We start from the raw sequence: 25,914 nt of genomic DNA, 5'->3' as shown, positions 1-25,914 counted from the left end.
TATGCAAAGAGTTAACCTGATATGGAATTTGTTTAATGTGGATACTGTAAATCAAATAAATCCAGAGTTTCAACGAGATGTATCCGAATGTGGAAGATAATTTGGAAGAACACAGTGACAGGCTAACTGCAAATAGAATTGAAGGGTTTTCTTCCTACTGGGAACTATTCCAAGCTTAAAAGTATTTTTCTGTGCAGTAACAATCTGATGATTCTGAACTTGAAGGGATCTCATATCACAAGACTGATCTATTGGGGCAGCACAGCAGTAGAGTTGCTGCCTTCCACGCTGGAGACTCTAGTTAGATCCCGAGTATGGGTGCTGTCTGTACAGAGCGTGTACGATCTCCATGTGACCAGGTGGATTTTCTCTGGGTGCTCCAGTTTCCTCCCACACTCCACAGGTTTTTAGGTTCATTGCCTTCAGTAAAGTTGTCCCTAGTATCCAGTACTTTGTACTGGAGTTGGGAGTTTCAATGCCAGCATGTGAAGATGGGGGCTCCGCCAGAGCCCAGCCTGTGAATGCAGAGCAGAACAACAGACAGCCAACCATGTCATCTCTGGGTGCCCGCTCCACCACCCACCAAATGGAGCTCAGGGCCGGGGAGACATTGACGCAGAGATAACAACCTGGCTGCTCAACACCCAGCTTGAGATCTAACTATTCCTTTGGTATATTTATGTTTCATTCACAAGAAGAAGTCTCTAGTGTTTAGGATGGTGTTAGTATACTGGTCAGTGCAGACTCCATGGGCCAATGGGCCTGTTTCTGCACTGTATCTCTAAAGTCTAGAGACAGGAGGAAGGTGATGTTCCAATAATTCTTCCTTGATAACTGCACAAAGATGGGTGGCACGGTTGACACCTCTTTTCCCCTTTCTTGATCTCTGTCTCCATCACACCTGCCACCCTTTGAGTGAAAAATGTACCTCTCAGGCTCCTATTAAATCATCTCTCCCCTCACCTTAAACCCATGTCATTTGGTTCTCGATTCCCCTACTCTGGGCAAAAGACTCGGCATCGACCCGATCTATTCTTCTCAGCCTACTTAACCTCTCCCTATACCTCAGGCTCTTGTGCCCTGGGATCATCCTCGTAAATCTTCTCTGCACCCTTTCCAGCTTGACAATATATTTCCTATAGCATGGTCCCCAAAACTGAACGCAAAACTCAAAATGCAGCCTCACCAATGTCTTATACAATTACAACGTGACCTCCCAACATCTATACTCAATGCCAAAAGGCTTATTGACGATCCTATCTACCTGTGATGCTAATCTCAATGAACTATGTAACTGCACTCCTAGATCCCCCTGGTCCACAACACTATTCAAATACATTCACCATTATCCATGCAGGGCTAATTGGGAAACCAGATGTGTCTAATTGAATTTCTGATCATGATTTTGTTTAAGTATTAAAAGACAGGATGGCTGGACATATTATGTTGATACTCATGTACGCCCAGTGTGAAGTGTATTCCTTTTCATGTATTTGGCAGTAACAGTGTATGGTAAAAGAACAGAATGCATCAATGCTTCTTTGATCATCACAAGTACTTCTTTGATTGATATTTGGTTATTTCACATGGGAAACACACTTGGCTGCATTGTGAGAGCACATTTGAGGCATTTTAGGCAAATATGGGGGAGAAGGACCAAAACTGTGTTGTTATGTGTAGCTCACCATCAGTTCCATTGAACAACACCGATCCAATCATCATATTGGCACATAAATACAGCACAGGAACAGGCCCTTCAGCCCGTATGTACCAAATCACCATGGATCATATGCATTTTCATCAACACCACAAAAAAATCTTACTCAAGTTCATATGACATGACTTTTTACAGCCAAAGCAATGCTGGCAATTCCCAATTAGTCCAAAGGTAGACACAAAATGCTGTGTGTCCTAGCGGGTCAGGCAGCACTCTGGAGAAAAGAAATAGGTGACATTTCAGGTCAGAACCTTTCTTCAGACACAAAACATCACCTGTTTCTTTCTTCCAGAGATGCTGCCTGACCCACTGAGTTACTCCAGCATTTTGTGTCTATCTTTGGTGTAAACTAGCAACTGCAGTTCCTTCCTACACAGATACAAAATACTAATTTAACACCTCATACATGCTCTGACTCCAAGCATAAACATCCTCCATTACCCATGTGCACCTGACCTTCACCCTGGATATCCTTTTGTTTTTAAATGTATATATAAAAAAAGCATAATCTTTTCTTTAATCCAACTTGCAAAATACATTTCATGCACCCTTTTGCCCTTTCTGATTGCCTGCTTGAGTTATTTCCTTCTTGCTTTATAGTCATCAAAGGCCCTGTCTGAATTCATCATCTTTACATATACTTCCATTTCCTTTTTAACCAAACTTAGAACTTCTCTCATAATTCACCATTCCCTTACCTTGCCATCCATATCCCTCCTCCTCAGTGGAGCATGCCAGCTCTTAAACTCTTTAAATGACACCCACTTGTCTGATGTGGAATTGTGCCAATAACAGCTGTTCCCAATTTACATCGTCTAGCTTCTGCCTAATAATGTTGTAAGCTGCCTTCCCTCAATTTAGTATCCTCCTCAGGCCCAGACTTGTCCTTATTCACAACTAGCTTGAAGCTTATGCAGTTGTGATCATTGTTCCCAACATGCTCTTCCACTGAAACACCAATGATAAGCGTCAAAATATAAAATATTCATTTATTTTTAATTGTGAAGAGCACAGCTACATATCACTCTTAATGTTTAATGGGTTGATGTGTGCAAACACACAAAGATGAGGAAAGCATAATTTCAGACACCTGTCTTTGTTCTCAGCTAGGCATCTAACATTTCCACTCAAGATATTTGTCCCCTGACTTTTAAAGGAGTGTGTTTGTGAGCGTTGCTTCATAAACTTCAGACTCTGTTGTATTATTACCATGTAAATATCTTGCCAATAGTTACAGCCATAAACAAGACACATAGTGATAGGGTAACTCAACGGGTAAGGTAACATCTCTGGAGAACATGGATGGGTGACGTTTCGGGTCGGGACCCTTCTTCAGAATGATTGTAGAAGCAGGGAGAAAGCGGGAAGAAAGGTGAGGATGGGACAAAGCCTAACAAGTGATAGGTTGATACAGATGAGGAGGGGGGTGTTAGATTAGCAGACGGTTGGATAAATGCCGGAGAGGAAGAGCCAAAGAGTGTGCAATAAAGAGATAAGGATAGAAGATGCATGAAATGTGAAGCCAGAGGAAGAAATATAGGTGGAAGGGAATGGGGCAATGGGAAAGGGGGATATGGTTGCACATTAAGGTGAAATGCAGGGAAGAGAGGGAGAAAGAGGATGGGGGAAAGGGAAGGGACTGTTTGTAGGTTAGTTCCTTAAAGTTATCAGGCAGCTCAACCATCCTATCTGAATCTGAATCTGAATTCCTTCATTGTCATTCAGACATTTCGGTCTGAACGAAATTTCGTGCCTGCAGTCATACATATAGTAATAAATAACAAAAACACACAATAAACACAAATTAACATCCACCACAGTGAGTTCACCAAGCAACTCCTCACTGTGATGGTGGCAAAAGTCTTAAAGTCTCTGTCTCTTCCCTCCTTGTTCTCCCTCTGCGCTGAGGCGATCCAGGCTTCCGTTGTTGTGACCCCGCCGGGTGATGGTAAGTCAGTCCCGTGGCTCAACCGAGCTCCGCGAACGGGTCGGTTCAAGTTCCGTGGCCTGGGGTGGTCGAAGCTGCCAAAGGTGCTGCCCATCACCAACTATCACCAACTAGAGAGCAGTCCTGACCCAACATCTACCTCATTGGAGATAATCAAAATATCTTTAATCAGATTTTACTGGACTTTATCTTGCAATGAAAGTTACACCCTTTATCCTGTATCCTGTATGGACAGCTTCATTGCAATCAAATATAGTCTTCTGCTGAATTGATAACATGCAACAAAAATGATTTTCACTGTACCTCGGAACACATGACAATAAATTAAACTAAACTAAACCTAACTAAATTAGAGAATTCACTGTTCACACTGTGTAAGAAGGAACTGCAGATGCTGGTTTAAACCGAAGATAAAAAGCTGGAGTAACTCAGCGGGACAGGGAGCATCTCTGGAGAGAAGGAATGGGTAATGTTTCGGGTCGGGTCTGAAGAAGGGTCTCGACCCGAAACGTCACCCATTCTTTCTCTCCAGAGATGCTGCCAGTCCCGCTGAGTTACTCCAGCTTTTTGTGTCTATTACTGTTCATACTGTTGGGTTATGGGCTAAGTTTACTCCTTTGACTGGACGCAAAGATATTCACCAAACGCTGGGTCGAAGCGCAGCAGTGAAGTCAAAGTTGATCAATGGACAACATCCTTGACCCTTCCTAGGTCATCTGTTGCCGACCCTGATTTGTTCTGGCCTTTCCCAACCTCCAGTTCACCCACCCCCACCCCACATCCCCTCTGCTTTCAGTCTAAAGGAGGATTCCAACCTGAAACATCACCCATCCTTTCTCTGCCTGACCCACTGAGTTATTCCATCATGTTGTGTCGATCTTCGATCAACAGACAATACCCACCCTCTTACATGGTTACATGGTGTTTTCTTTCATTTGGGGAGCAGGTCCATCAGGAATGTGGCATTATGTTGACACAGCGACAGTGCCTAGCAACTCCAGTAACAACTATTATAATAGCTTATAATACATTAACACTGATGCAAACATCATTTGTGGTACTATATCAAGTGGAAAATGTTATTCTCAGTGTCTAATCTGCATTCAGCAGCAACACCTGATAGTGCACATCAACTACAATCAGCATCTGTGAAATTATCCTTCAGGCAGCATAGGCAGGACCCTCAATAATATTTGAGATAAGGAACTGCAGATGCTGGTTTACAAAGAACAAACACAGAGTGCTGGAGTAAATCAGCAGTTTGGGCAGCTGGATCGGGGTCCTTCTTCCGAACCCAGCAAGCCAACCTCTCTTCTCATAGGATAAAGTGTCCCACAATACTTTCTGGGCTGCTACTAAGCAAAACACTAATTGCTGGAGGCAGAGTCATAGGGTGATACAGTGTGGAAACAGGCCCTTCTGCCCAACTTGCCCACACCATCCAACATGTCCCATCAACACTAGTCCCACTTGCCTGCATTTGACCCATATCCCTCTAAACCTGTCCTATCCATGTACCTGTCTAATTGCTTCAATAACGTTGTGATAGTACCTGTCTCAACTACCTCCTCCAGAAGCACATTCCCTACACCTATCACCCTTTGTGTGAAAAAGTTACCCCCCAGAATCCTATAAATTATTTCCCTCTTCAACTTATGCCCTATGGTTCTTGAATCCCCTACTCTGAGCAAGAGACTCTGTACTTCAACCCAATCTATTTCTTTCATATTTTTTTACACCTCTATACGTTCTCCCATCATCCTACTGCATTCCAGGGAATAGAGTCTCAGCCTGCTCAACCTCTCGCTATATCTTAGACCCTCAAGTCCTGGCAACATCCTTGTAAATTTTCTCTGCACCCTTTCCAACTTGACAACATCTTTCCTATAACATGGTGCCCAGAACTGAACACAATACTCTAAATATGGAAGGTACACAAAAATGCTGGAGAAACTCAGCAGGAGCAGCAGCATCTATGGAGCGAAGGAAATAGGCAACGTTTCGGGCCGAAATCCTTCTTCAGACGGATGGGGGGTGGGGGAGAAGAAAGGAAAAAGGAGGAGGAGGAGTCCGAGGGCTGCGGGAGAGATAGGAAGGGGAGGAGACAGCAAGGGCTAACAAAATTGGGAGAATTCAATGTTCATGCCCCCAGGATGCAGACTCCCCTTCAAAGGGGGAAGGGGGTTAGTTGAAGGTTACGGAATATTGGAGAATTTATCATTCACTGGGAAGGGTTAACATCTCTCACTGAAGTGAGCTTATCCCATAGAAGTTATGCAGCACTGGACTAATGCAATAGGCCTACACTCACCCCATACAAAATCAGAGCAGTTATCCCCCAGTTTATTCAGTGCTGTGGTCGTTAGTTCTAATTTGGACTTCTAAGAGCACAGGCAGGTTGAGAAAAATCAACACAGTCTAACAACACTTAAGGGTTCCAGGACTGTAAGAAATTTGCATACTGAGAGACACTTACACGATTTTTGGCTTCATTTCAGTTTTTTTTTTTAAAGTAGCATAAAATCTTACAGCTTAATTTTGAGACAAAAAAATGACATAAAAATCAAATGTGGCACTGTGGCACAGCAGTCGAGTTGCTGCCTTACAGCACGAGAGGCCAATGCTCAAACCTGACTATGGATGCTGCCTGTACGGAGTTTGTACGTTCTCCGAGTGACTGTGTGGGTTTTCTCCGGGTGCTCTGGTTTCCCCCAACCCTCGAAAGATGTACAGGTTTATTGGTGAATTTACTTTAGTAAAGATGGTAAATTGTCCCTAGTGCGTAGGATAGTGCTAGTGTATGGGAATCGCTGGTCGGCGCAGACTCGGTGCACCAAAGGACATGTTTTTCCGTGCTGTATCACTAAACTAAACTAAATATTGGATCTTATTATTGCAATGCCAGATGGATGGGAAATTAAACAAATAGATGAAGCTTTGTTTGATAAATACCTCCCTTGATTTATGTGAAGGAATGCAATCTAAGTAATTACTTATCTGCACAATGTTGCCTCTATAATATTTGGCATATGCTTATACATATGCAGTTTCATAATTTTCTCAGATAATTTATAAAACCTATTTGCCAGGATGAACAAGGGGGCAAACCAGTCATTCCATGAAATTGAGACACAAGGTATTGCAGTCGCTGGAATCTTGCATAGAACACTAAATTCTGGAGTAACTCAACTGATCAGGCAGCATCTCTGGAGGACATGGGTAGGCGATGTTTCGGGTTGACAATTCTGTAAAAGAATGTTGTTGATGACTTAAGAAGCAAAGTGGTACACATACCCTGTTAAGCATTGACGGAGCTGAAGTAGAGATGGGTGAAAGCTTTAAGTTCTGAGGAGTAAATATCACCAGCTACGTGCCCTGGACCATCCATATCGAAGCATTGGCCAAGAAAGCACACCAACATCTCGACTTCCTTAGAAGGCTTAGGAAGTTCGGTATGTCCCCAACAACTCTCACCAACTTCTACAGATGCGCCGTGGAAAGCATTTTATCATGATGAATCAGAACATGGTTTGGGAAAAGTTCCACCCAAGACCGCAAGAAATTGCAAACGCAGCCCAGGCCATCTCACAAACTAACCTCCCTTTCATTAACTCAATTTGCATTTACGCTGCCTCGGCAAAACCACCAACATAAACAAGGACGTGTCTCACCCCAGTCACTCACTCGTCTCCCCTCTCACATCAGGCAAGAGGTACAGAAGTGTGAAAATGTGCACCTCCAGATTCAGGGTCAGTTTCTTCCCAAGCAACTGAACCATCTTATCAACAACTAGAGTGGTCCTGAGCTACCATCCACCTGATTGAAGGCCCTCAGACTATCTTTAATTGGATTTTACTGGACTTAATCATGCACTAACTGTTATTCCCTTTTTCCTGTATATATACAATGTGGACAGCTCGATTATAATCTGTACAATCTTTCCGCTGACTGGTTAGCACACAACAATAGCTTTTCACTGTACCTCGGTACACGTTTTTTTGGTGTTTTTTTTAATTTTCTATTGTTTGTATGGAAACTTATTATTCATTTTTTGTAAAGCACTTTGGTGTCAATGCGAGTTGACTTAAAACGTGCTATATAAATAAAACTTACTTACTTACTGACTTACGTGACAATAAACTAAACTAAAATTAGTGTGTGGCTAACATCTACTAAAATGGTTATGCCAAGAGAGTCTAAAGTTGTTGATTCTGGATAGGATACAGAGGTAAACTGACACTCTTTCAGAGTGACAAAGAAAGGACCATGCCATGAAAATAGTTTTCAATTCTGTCAATGAATGCTAGTGCAAACTGCTGGAAATGTCAAGCAATTAGCCTTAGAATAGGTGGAGAAATGTAGTTGATTTAACAACTGGTTTGAATTTAGGGAACTAAATGCACTTATTGAATAAATGGGCTCCTAGCCACACTTCTCCCCTAGTCCATTTTCTGAGGGTATGTCACATTCCACCTTCTTCCCATTTCTCCCTGCCATCTCCTTAGGCCCCCCATCTTCTCTGTGTCCATCACTGCCATAATTATTCCGAGAGTCACTTATCTTGTTTACCTTGGAGATCTCCCTGAACCAGCTACTGATCTTAGTTCCCCTCCCAACAATAAAAACTACTTTGCCAGAATCCATCCATTGAATTGTTCATTAAACCCAGTCGTCCAGGTATTTCTTGCCCCACATAATCTGCCCATTCTCAAAGAGACATAGTCATGGAGCCATACTACATGGAAACAGGCCCTATCACCCAACTTGCCATGACGTCCACGATGCCCCATCTGCAGTAGTCCCACTGCTCGCATTTGGCTCATATTTCTCTAAACCTTTCCCATCATTCTACCGATCCAAATGACTTTTAAATTTTAGTACAGTACCTGGCAGCTTATTCCATGTATGCTCCACTCTCTGTGTGAAAAGGTTGCCCCTCAGGTTCCTATTAAATATCTTCCCTCTCACCTTAAACCTATGTATTCTGGTTCTTGACTCCCCTATGCTAGATAAAACAATCTGTGCATTCACCCAAACTAAACTCCAGTACTTTTTAGTATCTTTCTTCATCCAATTTCATCCATCTCATATTCCACTTGGACAGCTTACAACCCAACGGTATGAACATAGAATTTTACATAACACTCCTCCCTTCAGGGCTGATAATGGCATAATGCCTCCAAAACTAACTGAGAAAAAGCAAGAACTAACCCAATATAAGGAGTACTGCTACAATATTCTGCCACTTACAGTATGGCAAAAGTAATACAAGCTTTTAAAAAACATGGATGAATTGGTGTGTATACTAAGTGAAACTCTGGAGAAAGACAATATGCCAGCAGAATGTTTGTGCATCAAAAATTGATATTTTGTAAATATTGTAAGTGAACTTAATGATGTGCATAGAGCGCGGTGCGGTGGCACAGCGGTAGAGTTGCTGTCTTACAGAGAATGCAGCGCCGGAGACCCAGGTTTGATCCCGACTACGGGTGCTGTTTGTACGGAGTTTGTACGTTCTCCCAGTGACCTGCGTGGGTTTTCTCCGAGATCTTCGGTTTTCTCCCACACTCCAAAGACGTACAGGTTTGGAGGTTAATTGACTTGGTAAATGTAAAAATTGTCCCTAGTGTGTGTAATATAGTGTTAATATGCGGGGATTGCTGGTCGGCGTGGACCCAGAGGGCCGAAAGGCCTGTTTCCGCACTGTATCTGTAAACTAAACTAAAAACAAAGCATGGTACCAATGTGTGACAGAAAGGAAATGTCCTCTATTGTGTAAATACAGGGCAGCACAGTGGTGCAGCAGTGTTACAGTACCAGAGACCTGGGCTCGATCCTGGCCTCGGGTGCTGTTTGTACAGAGTTTGTACATTCTCCCTGTGACTGCAGGTGTTTTCTCTGGATACTCTACTTATCTCCCATGTCCCAAACATGTGTAGGTTTGTAGGTTGATTGGCTTCTGTAAATTGTCCCTCTTGTGTCGGATAGAACTAGTGTACAGGCGATTGTTGGTTGGCGTGGACTCAGTGGGCCAAAGGGCCTGTTTCCACGCTGTATCTCTAAACTAAACTAAATGTAACATTAAAATAAAATAATTTTGCTTGTGAAACTGCCAGAGGAGGGAGTTGAGGCAGGTACAATAAAGGGCCTGTCCCACTTTCACGACCTAATTCACAACCTTTTTTACTCGTGGACATTTTTCAGCATGTTGAAAAAAACGACCTGACCTACTTAGAATAGTTTCTTTATTGTCATTGTAACATGAACCATGTACAACGAAATTGTAAAATGTCAGCCAGTCAGTGCACCATTCAAACATTTCTAAAAGCTAACGATACATACAAAGTAAAATATTTAAAAAGATAAACAACTAAAATAAATATCATAAAAATAGCACGCATAAACACCCAGCCCTACATCCTTCTGTCGATTTCATGTATGTATGTATCGCCCCTGCGTTCCTTGGCGGCTACATTTAGTGCCTTTATAGCAGTGGGGTAAAAACTTGATGCCACGAGTATCTACGACTAGCATCACAACCTGCTACGACCCACCTACGACCTCCTACGACCTCGTGCCGACCATGCTGCGAGTACGAGTCAAGGGCAAACTCGACAGAGGTCGTGAATTAGTTTGTGAAAGTGGGACAGGCCCTTAACAAGATTTGAAGGACTTGGACAGGTCCATGAATAGATAGAGTGGGTGTGGAGAGGATGTTTACTGTTATGGTGGAGTCAATGAGAAAAGGGCACAAGCTCAGAGTTAAAGGACGATCCTTTAGAATGGAGATGAGGAGAATTTCCTTTGTGATGAATCTATGGAATTTGTTGCTACATGACAGCTGTGGAGGCCAAGGCATTGGGTATTTTTAAAGTGGAAATTGGCAGGTTTTTGATTTGTAAGTGTGTCAAAGGTTACGGGGAGAAAGCATGAGAATGGGATTGAGGGGGAAAAATAGATCAGATGGCTATGAAGGGAATGGGGGGGGGGGGGATATGGAACGCGTGCAAGCAGAGGAGATTATCTTGGCATCTTGCTGTACGTTTATCTAGGCAACATGTTGAGCATGGATGGACATTGTGGGCTGAAGGTCCTGTTCCTGTGCTGTACCATTCTATGATCTATGTGCTATGTCCAGTGTGAGGAATATATTCTGTTTTAACTAAAAGGTTACAGGTTTGTAGGCTAATTGGCTTGGTGAATGTAAAAATTGTCCCTAGTCTGTAGGGTAGTGTTAATGTGCAGGGATCACGGGTTGCACGGGATCGTTGGCCGAAGGGCCTGTTTCTGCGCCTTATCTCTAAACTAAACTAAATATAAACTCTGGGATGTTCTGGGAAATAAACTTGGTGTAGAATAGACACCAAGTGGAAGTTCAGATTTTGGATTAATTAGTACGGGTGTGAGGGGTTATAGGGAGAAGGCAGCAGAATGGGGTTTGGAGGGATAGTTCAGCCATGATTGAATAGCAGAGTAGACTTAATGAGCCAAATGGCCTAATTTTGCTCCTATATCTTATTGTTTGTACTATGATTGTTAGTATCAACCAACATACTAACAAAAAAATGGAGCACTGGTGATTATAGATATTATCTCCATTGTGACAAGTGACTCATGTTGACAAAGGCCTCTTCCTTCCTTGATGAAGTATTCATTAAAATGGAAAAATATTGGGTTTGCCGTATCAAAAATATATTAATAGACAACAATCCCACATAAGAAGGTACAACAAATTATACGCTTAGAACATGGACTGGGTGGTGCATTTGATACCTCAATCGAGCTTGAGAGAAATCAACTCATCGCCTTCTCAGGTGGTTCCTCGAGTTGGCTTTCACTCCAGTGGTGTACATTAGGATTTGGCTGAAGAAACCAATGCAGGATCTATCGATTTCTTCACTGGTCGGATAGGCGATTCTTGGGTTAGGGTTTGCAGAGGCTGAACTGAAAGATGTGTAACGGAGTGTGTGTGGGTATTGCCAAGAATGTACAGGCCTTTTGGCCCAACCTCTCCATTCCAATCTTTATGCCTGTCACTAAACTCCTTCCACCTTACCTAATTTGGCTACATCCAGAAAGCCTATTCTTCAACATAGAACAGTACAACGCAGGAACAGGCCCTTAGACCCACGATGTTCAGAGCAAACATGATGCCAAATTAAACTAATCTCCAATGCCTGCACAGGATCCAGATCCCTCCGTTCCCTGCCTAGCTATGTGCCTATCTAAAAGCCCTTAAACGCCACTATCTTATCTCTTCTCCCTCTTGTACTTATCTGGAGATTGTAAACAACATTATAGAGGTGTACAAAATCATGAGAGGAATAGGTGGAGTAAATGCACAGAGTCTTTTGCCCAGAGCAGGGCAATCAAGAACCAGTAGACATAGGTTTAAGGGGGGAATGATTTAACGAGGGGGAACTTTTTTTACATAAAGGGTGGCGGGTATATGGAATGAGCTGCCAAAGGAGGTAGTTGAGGTGAGGACAATCGCAACATTTAAGAAACATTTAGACAGGTACATGGGTAGGATAAGTTGAGAGGGATTTGGGCCAAACACAGGCTGGTGGGACTAGTGTAGATGGGGCACATTGGACCAAACAGCCTTTTATCATGCTGTATGACCATGAAATAGGTATTGATGTAAAGCAATGAACAATACTTTTTTTTCCAAGATGCTTGCTATTAGGTGAGAGAGGTTTACATTAGAGAGTTAGTTATGTGTTCCCTTCATCAGTTGCGACCAGCAGTTTGCATTGTGTCTATTATTTATCCAGAAAAGACTTGTCACGGAATTTGAAAAACAAAACAGTGGGATTTGATTGCAGGAACAATCTGTCAGCTAAACCTGCAACACTCTCTGTGAATAAGCAATCAGTACATTGATTTAGAAAGTTCAATCGAAAATTGCAAGGATCATTCAGGATTCAAACCTTCCCAGCTTCAAATATTATGATTTTTTTTTTGCCTTCGCAACAGCAACAGACAAAGATTGCCAATTACCGCATTAACTACATTTGAACTAAACCCTTTACATTTGGACGTGAGAATTATTGCAAATCTTCCAGTGATTGAAGATAATCTGAATTCTCAGGTACATTTAATTACCAGGATGTAACTAACATTTGTTTTAATTGCCATTCCCTGTATCATCGCTCTCTACAGTGTGATGCAGCGGGCTTATAGTACAATACCAACCACCGTTTAATGCTCTCCTATCCATAGCTTTCAGAAGCACCAACATCTTCAGTATTCAATCAAGTTATGACCACAATTGAAATCTCCTTTCACGAATCATGAAGCATATTTAGAGGCATAGAGTCTTACAGCGTGGAAACATAGAAGATGAATGGTGGAAACCTGGACCCCTTGGCTCCACAACTCTCCGCAGAGTTCCACCCTTCACCGTGTAGGTCCTGCCCACGTTCGTGCTATCAACATACAACACCTCACATTTCTCTGTATTAAATTCAACCAAGCCCACCTGTCCAACGGATCAGGCAATTGTTGACAACCATCTTCACTATCAACAACACCGCCCACTTTTCTGTCATTTTTCTTTTTATAACTGCTCTTACAGAGCAATTAAAAAAAAAACATTTATCGTGGAATCTTAAAAGGCGAGTGGTTAAAGAATCTGTGAGAAATTGGAGTGGACGCAGAGAGATAAAGGCGCGGGACATGCTCTTTGAGTGGGAATTCGCACTGTGAAGAGTGTTTATTTAACTACATTTCCTCGCAGTACCAAGCAAACGGCCAGGCAAACCTGAATTCTGAAGAAGAGCCCCGACCCGAAACGTTGCCTAATATTTTTCCCTCCATAGATGCTGCCCGACCCGCTGAGTTCATCCAGCACGTTGTGTCTATCTTCTGGCTTCCCCAAGCTGGTTTCAGAGGATAGACACAAAAAGCTGGAGTAACTCAGTGGACCAGGCAGCATCTCTGGAGAGAAGGCACGGGTGACGTTTCGGGTCGAGACCAGAGGGTTCGCCGATACTCCGTCAGTAAACACACTTTGTATGCGCGGGTGAGGACTTGTGTGTGTGTTGTGTGTGTGTGTGTGTGTTGTGTGTGTGTGTGTGTTGTGTGTGTGTGTGGTGTGTGTGTGTGTGTGTATGTGTGTGTGCGCGTACAATCAACGGGATGTTACAATTCTGATCACAGGAGAGAGAACCGCTGAAAGACCAGAGTCCTTGATTGTGATCAGATCACTGAAACCACACACTCCGCTCGCAAGAGTTACGACCAGTTACTTCCCTCGCGTAGAACAGCGACCTCGGTGTTTCCATTCCCCGACCCCACCCCCTCACCCAGACTAGTTCTGAGGCAAAACAAGACTCTATTGAAAATCCGGACAGACGCTTGATTTATATCACACCATCCCCCGCCGTTCAAAGACACGCACTCGTTTCTAAGGTTATTTGTGGCCAATTTCCAAATCTACAGTGAAATCGCACTGGGGCAGCCGGAGGTCTGTCTTCTCCGGCGTTGGAATACCCCCTGCTTTAGGGGAATCGACACATCAGCCCTCAAACGAGCGGTAGTAAATGATTTGGCAGTGTGTGCGTGAGAGTGTGCGAGAATGGTGGTGTGTGTGAGAGGGAGAATGATTGTGTGTGTGAAAGAGAGAGAGAGAGAGAGAGAGAGAGAGGGGGGGAGGGAGAATGGTTGTGTGTGTGTGTGAGAAAGAGAGAGAGAATGGTTGTGTGTGTTGAGAGAGAGAGAGAGAGAGAGAGAGAGAGAGAGAGAGATAGCGCGAAAGAGAGTGGATCGATATGAGATAGATAGATGGATATAACAGGATAATGGTTGTGTGCGAGATTGATGGATAGATAGAGAATGGGTATGAGTGAGAGAGAAATAGAGAAAGGAGCGAGTTCCTGACGGTTCACGGCTTGGAACCGAAACAAAATTCAAGGCACCCACAATCCAATCTTTGGGTTGGAGGCGCATCCAACTTTTACAAGGCATCCATCCCCCGGTCAACAGACGTAGTGAATGTCTCTCCCTGGCCTCTGTTACAACCACAGCCGGAAACATGCAGGCGTCGCGGGGCGTTAAACACACGGAGAGAATCAGCGCAAGCTCACCTATGTGAATGATGGAATCCGCAGTCACAACTACCGTGCAGTGAAGGCACCAGGTCGCCGCCACGAACAAGATCACCGGGTAAACTTCCATCGCCACCCCCTTCAGGTCGTTATTCTCCCGGATTCCCGACCGCCGTCCTCTCTCAATCGGTGGCCGCTGTCTTTAATTCCGGGAGCAGAAACGCGAGTGGAAGAGAGAGGGAAGGGGAAGCGTATATAAGCGGGAACCTTCTCTCCCACTAAATCCCCTTCTATATTCCTTTCCCTCTCGTCTCTCTCGCTCTCTCTCTGCAATCCGATTGATTGGCAACGCAAAACCTTCCAGGATTTTGTTTTTATCCGCTGCCCAGAAGAAAAAAAAGGGCCAGGAAAAAGAGTCACACAGACCTCCTCCACCCTCTTGTGTGTTTTTAAACAAATATTGGCAACACCAACGAACACAAAAAAACAATCTGGTTATAATCCGATTTCAGACGGAGCCGGCAACGCCAATCGGCTGAGTGAGGAAAGATAACTTCAAATGCTCTCGTCTTGAAACTGAGCCAGTCACTGGAGAAAAAGAGGCTTGCAAAATAAAATGGAAATTGAGAAGCAAAACAAGAAAGCGGAGTGGAAAAAGGAAATCCCTCAGTTTAGCAGTAAAAGTGCGTTTCCAGGCAGCGGCGAGCGTTTGTGATAAGAATCCCCGATGCAATGCAAGGCAAGGCGCCTGTTGAAGCAACTGCGGTTCTCTCTCCCTCGTTTTTCCTCTCTCTCTGTGACAAGGATGTCCACGCCACACACACACACACGGGTGAAACTTTTCTATAGGTGCGGAGGGTGAGCGAGAGATGGCAGGCAGCGCCGAGCGATCCCGGGCGATGAAATAGCACGGGTGCGGAGTTGCAGAGAGTGAGAGAGGGCGCTCAGCATCAGCACCGATACTCCAGCGATTGAAGCACAGGGAACATCACATTCAAAGCAAACAGCGGCGCCTTCAACAACCACGATCCAGTCTCTCTCCCGTCCAAATCTCGGAGTCTCTGGGTGCAGCCAACGCCAGTGGTCTACATAGTCACACGCTAGCCCGCCCGGCAAGACGGATCGGTGCTCCGCACCCGTGGCTTAACCATTTGCGAACTGTCTCTCTCTCTCCCTCCCTCTGCCTATCCTCCCCTAGCCAGCCACACCGCGCAGACCTTGCCTGCCCCGTCTTCCGAGACCATCAGCAGCACGACCGCTGATTCAACCTGAAGCAAAGGGAGCGGCGCGCTCGGGAGAGCGTTGCGTTTTACACCGCGTCTAATACTAAATATCAATCACAATTATTACCAGTCCGTCGCTTTGATGCGCGGAGCAGGCAATATATTTAACCCTTCGACTGCAGTGCCACATAGCCTCATTCAAATTTGCTATGTGGGATGAATATTTAAATGTTTCGAGATTAAACAATGGTTTATTTTACAATGAGACGAGAGTATCGGTAGTAAATGTCGCTATGTCGGGACATATTCTGCTAATTTCCCCAAATATCCCTTATTTTTAAAATGGCATTGTCTCTTTAACAGTGATGTACAGAATGCTCATTTTCGTTTGTATTTAAATTGCCTGACACTTCCAACACTAACATTTCCATAAATTGGCACACTTTTGGTTTTCAATTAAACTAGTGCAAATGTGCTTGTTTTTAAAAAAAACATACATAAGGTTTAAAACTTTGAAAGTCTAGAGCTGTTTGATGTGTGGGTGATGAATGTACGATCTATTTAATTTTCGTTTTAGTGTTCGTGAAACAGCATGGAAACATGCCCTTCATCTTACAGAGTACATGTGGCCATTGATCACCAATTCACACTGTTCCTAAAACATAGGTGCAGAATTAGGCCATTTGGCACGTCATGGTTAATCCACCTTTCCCTCTCAACCCCATTCTCATGTCTTCTCCCCATAACTCTTGACATCCGTACAATTCAAGAATCTGTAAATCTCCAACTTAAAAATACCCAAATGACTTGGCCTCCACAGCCTTCAGTGGCAATGAATTCCACACATTCACCACCCTCTGACTAAAGACATTCCTTCTCATATCCTTTCTAAAGGTATGTCCTTTCATCCTGAGGCTGGTCCTAGATTCTCCCACCAGTTCTATGATATCCCATTTTCTCATCCACACCCTGCACATCAGGAGCAATTTTACTGAAGCCAATTAACCTACAAACCAGCACGTTATGCTTTTTATAAATTGTGATTGAAACAGGTCAGAGCAACCACTGTATTTAGCTCAGTGTATCTCATGTCCATGCAGAGGTCTGCACGTGACTGTTTAATATTGAATTGTCAGTCTAATTCACCAGTGTGAGTGGGGTCAATTATGCTGAGTGAGATGTAATAAGGTTTTTTTGTGGGCCAAATAATCTGTTCCTATGCAGTATGAAATTAACCTATCTAATCCTCTTTTTCTGAAAACTAGACATAATTTCTCCCAGTTTTCAAAGAAAGGAACAAAAAGTAAAATAAATTAATGTTTAAGAAGCATTTAGAGAGGTGCGTGGATAGGACAGGTTAAGAGGGATGTGGGCCAAACGCAGGCAGGTGGGACTAGTGTAGATGGGGCATGTTGGTTGGTGTGGGCAAGTTGGGTCGAAGTATCTGTTTCAACACTGTATAACTCGATGATTCTATCAATGGTGCCAGTCCATTCTGTTAAACAAAGCTTCCAGTTTATGATTGGGTTAACATGTGATGAGCATTTGACAGCACTGGGCCTGGATTCGCTGGAGATTAGAAGGATGACAATAGATAATAGACAATAGACAGTAGGTGCAGGAGTAGGCCATTCGGCCCTTCGAGCCAGCGCCGTCATTCACTATGATCATGGCTGATCATCCACAATCAGTACCCCGTTCCTGCCTTCTCCCCATATCCCTTGACCGCTATCTTTAAGCGCTCGATCTAACTTTCTCTTGAAAGCAGCCAGAGAATTGGCCTCTACTGCCTTCTGAGGCAAATAATTCCACAGATTCACAACTCTCTGGGTGAAAAAGTCTCCATTCTAAATGGCCTACCCCTTATTCTTAAACTGTGTCCCCTGGTTCTGGACTGCCTCAACATTGGGAACATGTTTCCTGCCTCTAGCGTGTCCAATCCCTTAATGATCTTATATGTTTCAATAAGATCTCCTCTCATCCTAAATTCCAGTGTATACAAATCCCTCTAAATTCCAGTGTATACAATGAGGGGGAACCTCATTGAAACATTGAAAATTGAGGGACCTGGACAGAGTGGATGTGAAGAGAATTTTTCCAAAAGTCAAGGACTGGAGGCCATAGCCTCAGAATAAAAGGGCATATCGATAGGAAGATGAGGAGGAATTTCTTTAGTCAGAGGATGGTGAATCAGTCATTGCCGCAGAAGACTGTAGTAGCCAAGTCAATGGATATTTTAAGGTGGAGATTGACAGATTCTTAATTAGTACAGGTGTCAGGGTTATGGGGAGAAGCCAAGAGAATGGACTAGACAGGGAAAGATTGATCAGCCATGATTGAATGGCTGAGGAGACTTGATGGGCCAAATGACCTGATTCTGCTCCTATAACTTAAGAAGTAATGAACTTTAAGGCCACAGTTAATGTTCTGATGATGATATGTGGAAATATTAACACTGTTTCTCTCTCCGCGTATGCTCTCTGTCATGGTGAGTGTTTCCAGCAATTTAATTTCAGTTTCAGGTTTCAAAGTGTCTAATTCAATACCAAATTCAGCTCCCAATCTTAAAATTGCTCCTTGAACTCTTGTCTCCAATTTTTCTTCCTTCTTGTCATTAGTTCCTCTTGATTATGGAACCAAAGATTCTCAATCTGGACAGGACTATTAGCTGTTTAATAGTAGTCCTAGAACATGGAACATGGAACACGGAACGTGGAACATGGAACATGGAACATGGCACATGGAACATGGAACACGGAACATGGAACACGGAACACGGAACATGGAACATGGAACACGGAACATGGAACAGTGCAGCACAGGGACAGGCCCTTCGGCCCACAATGTTTGTGCCAAACATGATGCCAAGTTAAACTGATCTTATCTGCCTGTACACGACCCATATCCCTCTATTCCCTGCACTTCAATGTTCCTCTCTAAAAGCCTCTTGAAAACTTCTAGCATATCTGCCTCCATCAGGTACCACCTATGGCAATATGTTCCAGGCACCCACCACTCTCTGTGTAAACATCTTGTCCCTCACATCTCCATTAAACTTTCCCCATCTCACCTTAAAGCTATGCCCTCTGGTGTTGGACATTTCCAGCCTGGGAAAAAAGGTTGCGATTCTCTCCCCTATCTGTGCCGCACATAGTTTTATACTCTGATATCATGGGAATCGTACTTCACATCTTAGCACATCTGTACAGATTTGCAAATATAAGCCATGGTCTTTTAAATGACATTTCTTACTGATACCAACTGGGCACATAGACATAAAATATAGATTTGTACAGCAAATTTGTACAAATACAACCCTTCAGCTCACAATATCCATGCTGAACATGGCACCAAGTTAAACTAATCTCCTCTGCCTGCACGTGATTCATATCTCTGCAATCCCTGCACATCAATGTGCCTATTTAAAAGCCTCTTAAATGCCACAATCGACCTTCAAACGTTGTGTGCAGATCGACATCCTTCCGCATTCTAACTTGTCCCACTGTCCAATGGTTTATATTTTTGAAACTGATGGTGAATATTATATCTTACTTGCAGTATGAGTTCAGGCTGCTAAGTCTGGATCTGAACTGAATTCAGTGTGGAAGTTATGGTATTAATGTAGAGAGGGTGGCACTGTGGTCCAGCAGTAGAGTTGCTGCCTTACAGAGCCAGAGACCTGGTTTGATCCTGACCATGGGTGTTGTCTGTCCAGAGTTCTCCCTGTAGGTTCTCCCTGTGACCACGTGGGCTTATTCTGGGTGCTCCGGTTTCCTCCCACACTCTAAAGACATACAAGTTTATAGGTTCATTAGCTTTGGTAAAATTGTCCCTTGTGTGTGGGATATTGCACATGAACGGGGATCATTAGTTGGTGTGGACTCGGTGGGCCAAAGGGCCTGTTTCCACACTGTATCTCTAAACTAAACTAAAATTAGTGTGAATGGGTGCTTGATAGCACGCACAGAAACTGTGGCCTGAAGGTCCACTTTCAATGCTGTATCTCTCTATGATTCTATTATGTGTGTTTGCTCTGTTTAATCAATTGTTCCTCATGGATAATGCTGGTGTCTCTGAAACAATAGCATTTCTTCGGGTGGGCAACGTAGATAATCAGAACTATTTCTCTTTTTGTCTCTTTGAGAAACGAGGGGCAAGCAAGGTTAATCATTCTGAGCAAAGGTCGACATCAACATGACGTTAATGGTTGCACATTATCCTACATTGTTGATAATGTCAAGACTTCATCTTTTCCTTCATTGTACACAAATCGTAATTAATACGACAAGAACCCCCACAGCAAGTTGTCAAAGAGAAGGTTTAGGTTTGAGAGTGTTTTTTTTACACCATTGTCCAAAATTCTAATTTCCAACTGGTTTACAATATTTGTAATACAATCAATTTTGCATAAATATGGACTCACTAGAATAATGTATACTAACATTATAACAATTGGAGAAATCTCTCAAAGGATCAAAATGATTTAATCAACTCCACAATCTATTAAAGACTGTCATAATTGTGTATCTTCTATATTACAATGCATGATATATATAAAAATCTCCTCCAGATCTTTGGTGGTGAAAGAGTTATTTGCCACCTGCCTTGTGCCTATTTCTCTGCATCGATAGAATTGCAAACACCCTTGGGCATTTTCTTGTTGGGGGTAGGCCTTTCATGATCTATATATGGATCTCGGTCACCTCCTCATTTATCTCGGCCTCTGAGAGAATGAATGAGGTTGGATTTCCGGATCACTTCTGTATCTAAAACAGTGGAACAAATGTACACAAGGTGTCACTGGTATACACTCATTTGCAGTCTCCATCGACTCTTGAAAAACTGAACACACCGAATATGGGATTTAAATCTCCAGGATTTTTAAAGAACCTTTCACCCGCCACCCCCTAACCCCCCCCCCCCCCCCCCCCCCCCCCGCCCCCGCCCCCCCCCCCCCCCCCCCCCACACACACACACACACAAAAGATTCCGTAAGCAGATAATTTCATTTGAAATGTCCTCATTCCTTCAAAGCAGGAAACACAGCAGCCAATTCATGCAAAACCAGCTCTCAAAAAGAGCACCTTGATGATGATTCGAAGACTGCAAAAATTGGTGAATATTACCCAATTCATCCCAGGTACTGACCTCCATACCATCAGAGGGATAGATTGGAGATCTGGCCTCAAAAAGGCAACCAGCATCATCAGGGACCCACACCACCCTGGCCGCAGGCTCATTTCACTCCTGCCATCGGGAAGAAGATACGGGAATGTGAAAACAGTAACGTCCAGGTTCAACTTAACGTCCCTACAACCCATCAGGCTATTGAACATGACAACCTCCTAATAAGCTCTGAACTACATAGACTTGGGGGCATTTTTAACTTTGCACCATTACTGTTATATATTTGGTGGTGAAAGAGTTACTTGCCACCTGCCTTGTGCCTATTTCTCTGCATCGATAGAATTGCAAACACCCTTGGGCATTTTCTTGTTGGGGGGTAGGCCTTTCATGATCTATATATGGGTCTCGGTCACCTCCTCATTTATCTCGGCCTCTGAGAGAAATATAATATACAGTACATGTGTGTGTGTGTGTATAATATGTGTATACTGTATATACATATATATACATACACACACATATATGGATTTATGTTCATTTATTATGTAGGATGAAGTGTAAATGGAGCAAATGGTGGGAAGTCTGGTCTATGCAGTGGACTGCGCTACATCTACAACTCTCTGCAATTTCTTGCGCTTGGGCAGAACTGTTTCGAAACCAAGCTGTGATGCAACCCGACCCGACAAATGCAAGCGAGTTTGCAAGAAGAGAGAGAACAGCTTAGCTGCCTATTAAAAGACAATGTTTGCAATATAGGACACAAAGTGTTGGAGTAACTCAGGAGGTCAGGCAACATCCCTGGAGAACAGGGATAGGGTGACATTTTAGGTTGGGACCCTGCAATGGAGGGATAAGGCAGAGTAGCGCTGGGGTTTCTGAGCACTTGTGATTCATTTGAAGAGCAGAGCAAGATAAAGTATCCCAGGGCTTGCCCTGCTGCTGCTATTTATACTGCCTGTAAATGCATGCTGATGCCAAGGTCTGTGCACCCTCTGTGCATCTTTGAACACCAACCATCATAGAGTCATAGAGGCATACAACGCAGAAACGGGCCCTTCGGCAAAACTTGCCCACGCCGACCAACATGTCCCATCTACACGAGTCCCACCTGCCTGCATTTACCCCATATCCCGTTAAAGCTATACTCTCCATGTACCTATCTAAATGCTTCTTAAAAGTGGCAATAGTACCTGCCTCAACACACTCCCACGGCAGCTCCTTCCATACACCCATCAACCTTTGTGTAAAAGTTACCCCTCAGGTTCCTATTAAATCTTTCTTCCCTCACCTTAAATCTATGCCCACTGGTTCTCTATTCCCCTACTCTGAGCAAAAGACTCTGTATGCTTACCCAATCTGTTCCTCTCATGATTTTGAGCATCTCTATAAGATCATTGCTCATCCACCTGCGCTCCAAGGAATAAAGTGCTAACTGCTCAACCTTTACCGGTAGCTCAGGCCCTCAAGTCTTGGCAACTTCCTTGTAACTCTTCCCTGCACCCTTTCCAGCTCAACAACATCTTTCCGAAAACATGGTTACCAAAACTGTGCACAATACTCTACATGTTGCCTCACCAAAGTCTTACTGGGTATAACTGCATCATGACCTCCCAACTTCTATATTCAGTACTCTGATGGATGAGAATTAAAACAACTAAGATCTACTAAGCAATATAATCACCCCTAAATCAATGACGACTCATGGTCAATAGCAATGTTCAGAGCAAAATGCCGTGTTCATTAACATTCAGTAATTCTTATTGAAGTTGGAATATTGTCTGATCAATTATTTGCTTTCAATGCTAAAATGTACGTGACTATTTGGAAGGTAAATGTTTTAATGTGAAGCAAGTACCTTACCTTGTATGAAGGCATAGGGGACAACTCTTAGGGCAGGTGGTGAGGGGGGACCTCATTGAAACTTACTGAATAGTGAAAGGCCTGGATAGAGTGGATGTGGAGAGGATATTTCCAGTAGTGGGAGAGTCTAGGACCACAAGCCATAGCCGTCAGAATGGAAGGACGTACCTTTGGAAAGGGGATGAGGAGGACTTTCTTTAGTGAGAAGGTAGTGAATCTGCGGAATTCATTATCACAGACAGGTGGCAAGGCCGTCAATGAATCTTTTTAGGGCAGAGCTTGATAAATGTTTGATTCATCAGGGTGTCAGGGGTTATGGAGATAAGGCAGGACAATGGGGTTGAGAGGAAAGATAGATCAACCATGATTGAATGGTGGAGTGCACTTGATGAGCCAAATGGCCTAATTCTGCTCCTATAATGTATAAACTCAGTATCACTGGCTCATCAAATAGACCCATTCCCTGGAGATCTGATTCCAGTACTGACCTCCAGTTACAATAGACATCCCAAATGTCTGTTTGATTTTGGATATTATTGTCACTTAGATGCTGTCCCAATTAATGAAAAATATTGCAATATTATCAAAGTATAATCACATTTATCTGAACCCTCTGACAAATTTTCTCGCAATCTTCATTGAATAGATCTATTAATATCCACGGAACAATCTGGGTTCCCAAAATTATGTAGGTTAGTACTGTAACTCATTGTCTAAAATCCTTCCCTACTTGAAAACCTATATAAAAGTTTTGAGAGAGAAAATTCATAGTTGTTAGCCCTCTTTGTACTAGAATTTATTGCAATTCATTTTAGCACAAGATTATTCCGTATCTTTGTGATTTGGCAGGTTAAGTAAATTATCTATACCTTTGAATATTGTTAAGTAAAATGATTGTCAAACCACTCTTGCACAGTGACAACTTTATGGCGCAGGGATTATATTATTAATTTAGGTAACCTTTCGCAAGATTACATTGTAATAAATATCTTTCAATGGACAGACATTGGGAATGGCAACTGTAGTAAAATATCTATAAGTATCATGTAAGAACATTTTACAGTGTTACTGCAATTAATTTATTCTAATCTTCCACCAGTCTTCAGATTGCAGAAATGCTGCAGATCACTCTAGTTGAGGCAGGTACTATCACAAGGTTAAGAAACAATTATTCAGGAACATGGATATGACAGTTTGAGAGGGTGGTGGGTCTAGTGTAGATGGGTCATGTTGGTCGATGTGGACAAAGTTGAGCAGAAAGTCTTGTTTCCACGCTGACTCTATAACTCTCGTACATTTCTGTAAGCAATTTGTCACAAAGATGATCCAGTACTCTTTATTCTTTTTGCACCAATCTTCTTCAAATTTTAAAAGTGTTGACGAAAGAAAATATTTTTAGTGATGAGAAAGAGAGAAATTGCATTTCTAGAGTGACATTCATTTGTTGAATGGTACATTATTTGTCACATGTACAGGTGCACAACCTTTTATCCGAAAGCCTTGGGACCAGACACTTTTCGTAATTCAGAATTTGTCGGTCTTCGGAATGGAAATTTTTTAGCGTAGATTTTAATGGCTGGCTCAGTGGTAGAGTGCTCGGCTCATATCCGCAAGGTCGCGAGTTTGCGCCTTGATCCTGGCAGTTACTCGATCGCGAGTTTGAGTCTTCAATGTCGTTTTTTCTTGCAGAATAAATGTTTGTATGAAATGCAGTGTAGGAGAGGTGTACTGACTGTGTGGGCAGAACTTTGGAAGTGATTGCCCACCAGTCTAAAAAGCCGCTGTGTCTCCCTGTCCCTGGGATAGCAGGGGGCGATCAAACAGCACAATACCCCCCTCCCCCTCCAACTCCAGAGGAATCCGCTCCCCGATGGGCCGCTACAGCGACAAGTGGCAGTTCGCCCACAGCCCGAGCTGCGCCCCCTCATCCGCCACCCCAAGAACAAGACGTACCTTGCACACCATCAGCTTCTGCCCCTACGTGTTCCTCTGGAGTTGGAGCGGGGCTGGGCTGGAGTTGCTGCTGGCTGTGGGTCTCTGGGATCTCCGTGCTTGCAGTGGGCCTGGGGGTCGGTGGGCGGCGGTGGGAGCTGTGGAGCTGTGGACCTACGGACCTACCTCCGTGGAGCTGGCCAGCTTCGGAGCGTGGAGAGCTGCGGGGGCGAGCTGCTGCGACCCGACTTCGGTGGATGGTGACACCGGGAGCTCGCGGGTCCCCGGTGAGAGACTGCTTTGCGGGGCACCGGCAACGGCGACTTCTCCCGCCCGAATTACGGGGTTGAGAGTGACCTGGAGCGGGGCCTTACAACGCCCGGCGCGGCTGTAAATTGCAGCGGACTTGCTAGCGCCCGCCGGGGGCTCCAACATCAAGACCCGGGGCAGGGCCTTACATCGCCCGGCGTGGCTTTGAGTGGCCGCTCCCCGATGGGCCCCTACGACGCCCCGAGCTGCGCCCCGTCATCCGCAACCCAGGTTCCTCTGTAGTTGGAGTGGGGCTGGGCTGCTGTTGGCTGTGGGTCTCTGGGATCTCCGTGCTTGCGGTGGGCCTGGTGGTCGGTGTCCAATTGGTCCTGACCTCTCCGGTGACTGGCACGATCCTGCTAGCATCGCCGACGTGAAGACAGTGCAAAGCCCCCGCGCCGGTGCAATGGGCGGGGAGCTGGAGAGGGGAGGGAAGGGGTCACACACATGGCCGGGAAGCAGAGGGGTGTAGGTGGGGTGAAACTGAAGGGAGCGACAATCTGCACTGTGTATCGTGAGTCCACCGTGGGAACTTTTGAACTCAGCGGGCAGGCAGCAGCATATTGTCAATTATTAACCCTCCCGCGCAATATACCCTCATCTTCTCTTTTATGAATGGGGATTTAGTTCCCCTTTCTTCGAGGACCGACCGGAGGTTCCGCTGTCACCTCTGCGGGCCGCCCTCGGTGAACGTTTTCAAGGACCTTTCTTCAAGGACCGAAAAAATGTCCGCTATTCGGAGGTTTT

The 25,914-nt window shown here is 44.0% G+C and overlaps 1 protein-coding gene across 2 annotated transcripts in view; it reads right to left on the bottom strand.

The window, feature by feature from the left end:
- grid2 (glutamate ionotropic receptor delta type subunit 2) overlaps positions 1 to 16,041 on the bottom strand; it is a 938,240-nt gene extending 922,199 nt beyond the window's left edge. For both annotated transcript variants that reach the window (XM_033022403.1, XM_033022410.1), the window contains exon 1: positions 14,756 to 16,041. In XM_033022403.1, the coding sequence (XP_032878294.1) occupies positions 14,756 to 14,846 (91 nt within the window). In that variant the 5' untranslated portion in view covers positions 14,847 to 16,041. The remainder of the gene's footprint in view (positions 1 to 14,755) is intronic.
- Between the last annotated feature and the right edge of the window lie 9,873 nt (positions 16,042 to 25,914).

The sequence above is a fragment of the Amblyraja radiata genome, chromosome 1 (genome assembly GCF_010909765.2).
Source record: "Amblyraja radiata isolate CabotCenter1 chromosome 1, sAmbRad1.1.pri, whole genome shotgun sequence".
Classification (NCBI taxonomy): Eukaryota; Metazoa; Chordata; class Chondrichthyes; order Rajiformes; family Rajidae; genus Amblyraja; species Amblyraja radiata.
Note: the sequence above shows the minus strand (reverse complement) of the source record. Positions and strands in the feature narration are given on the sequence as shown.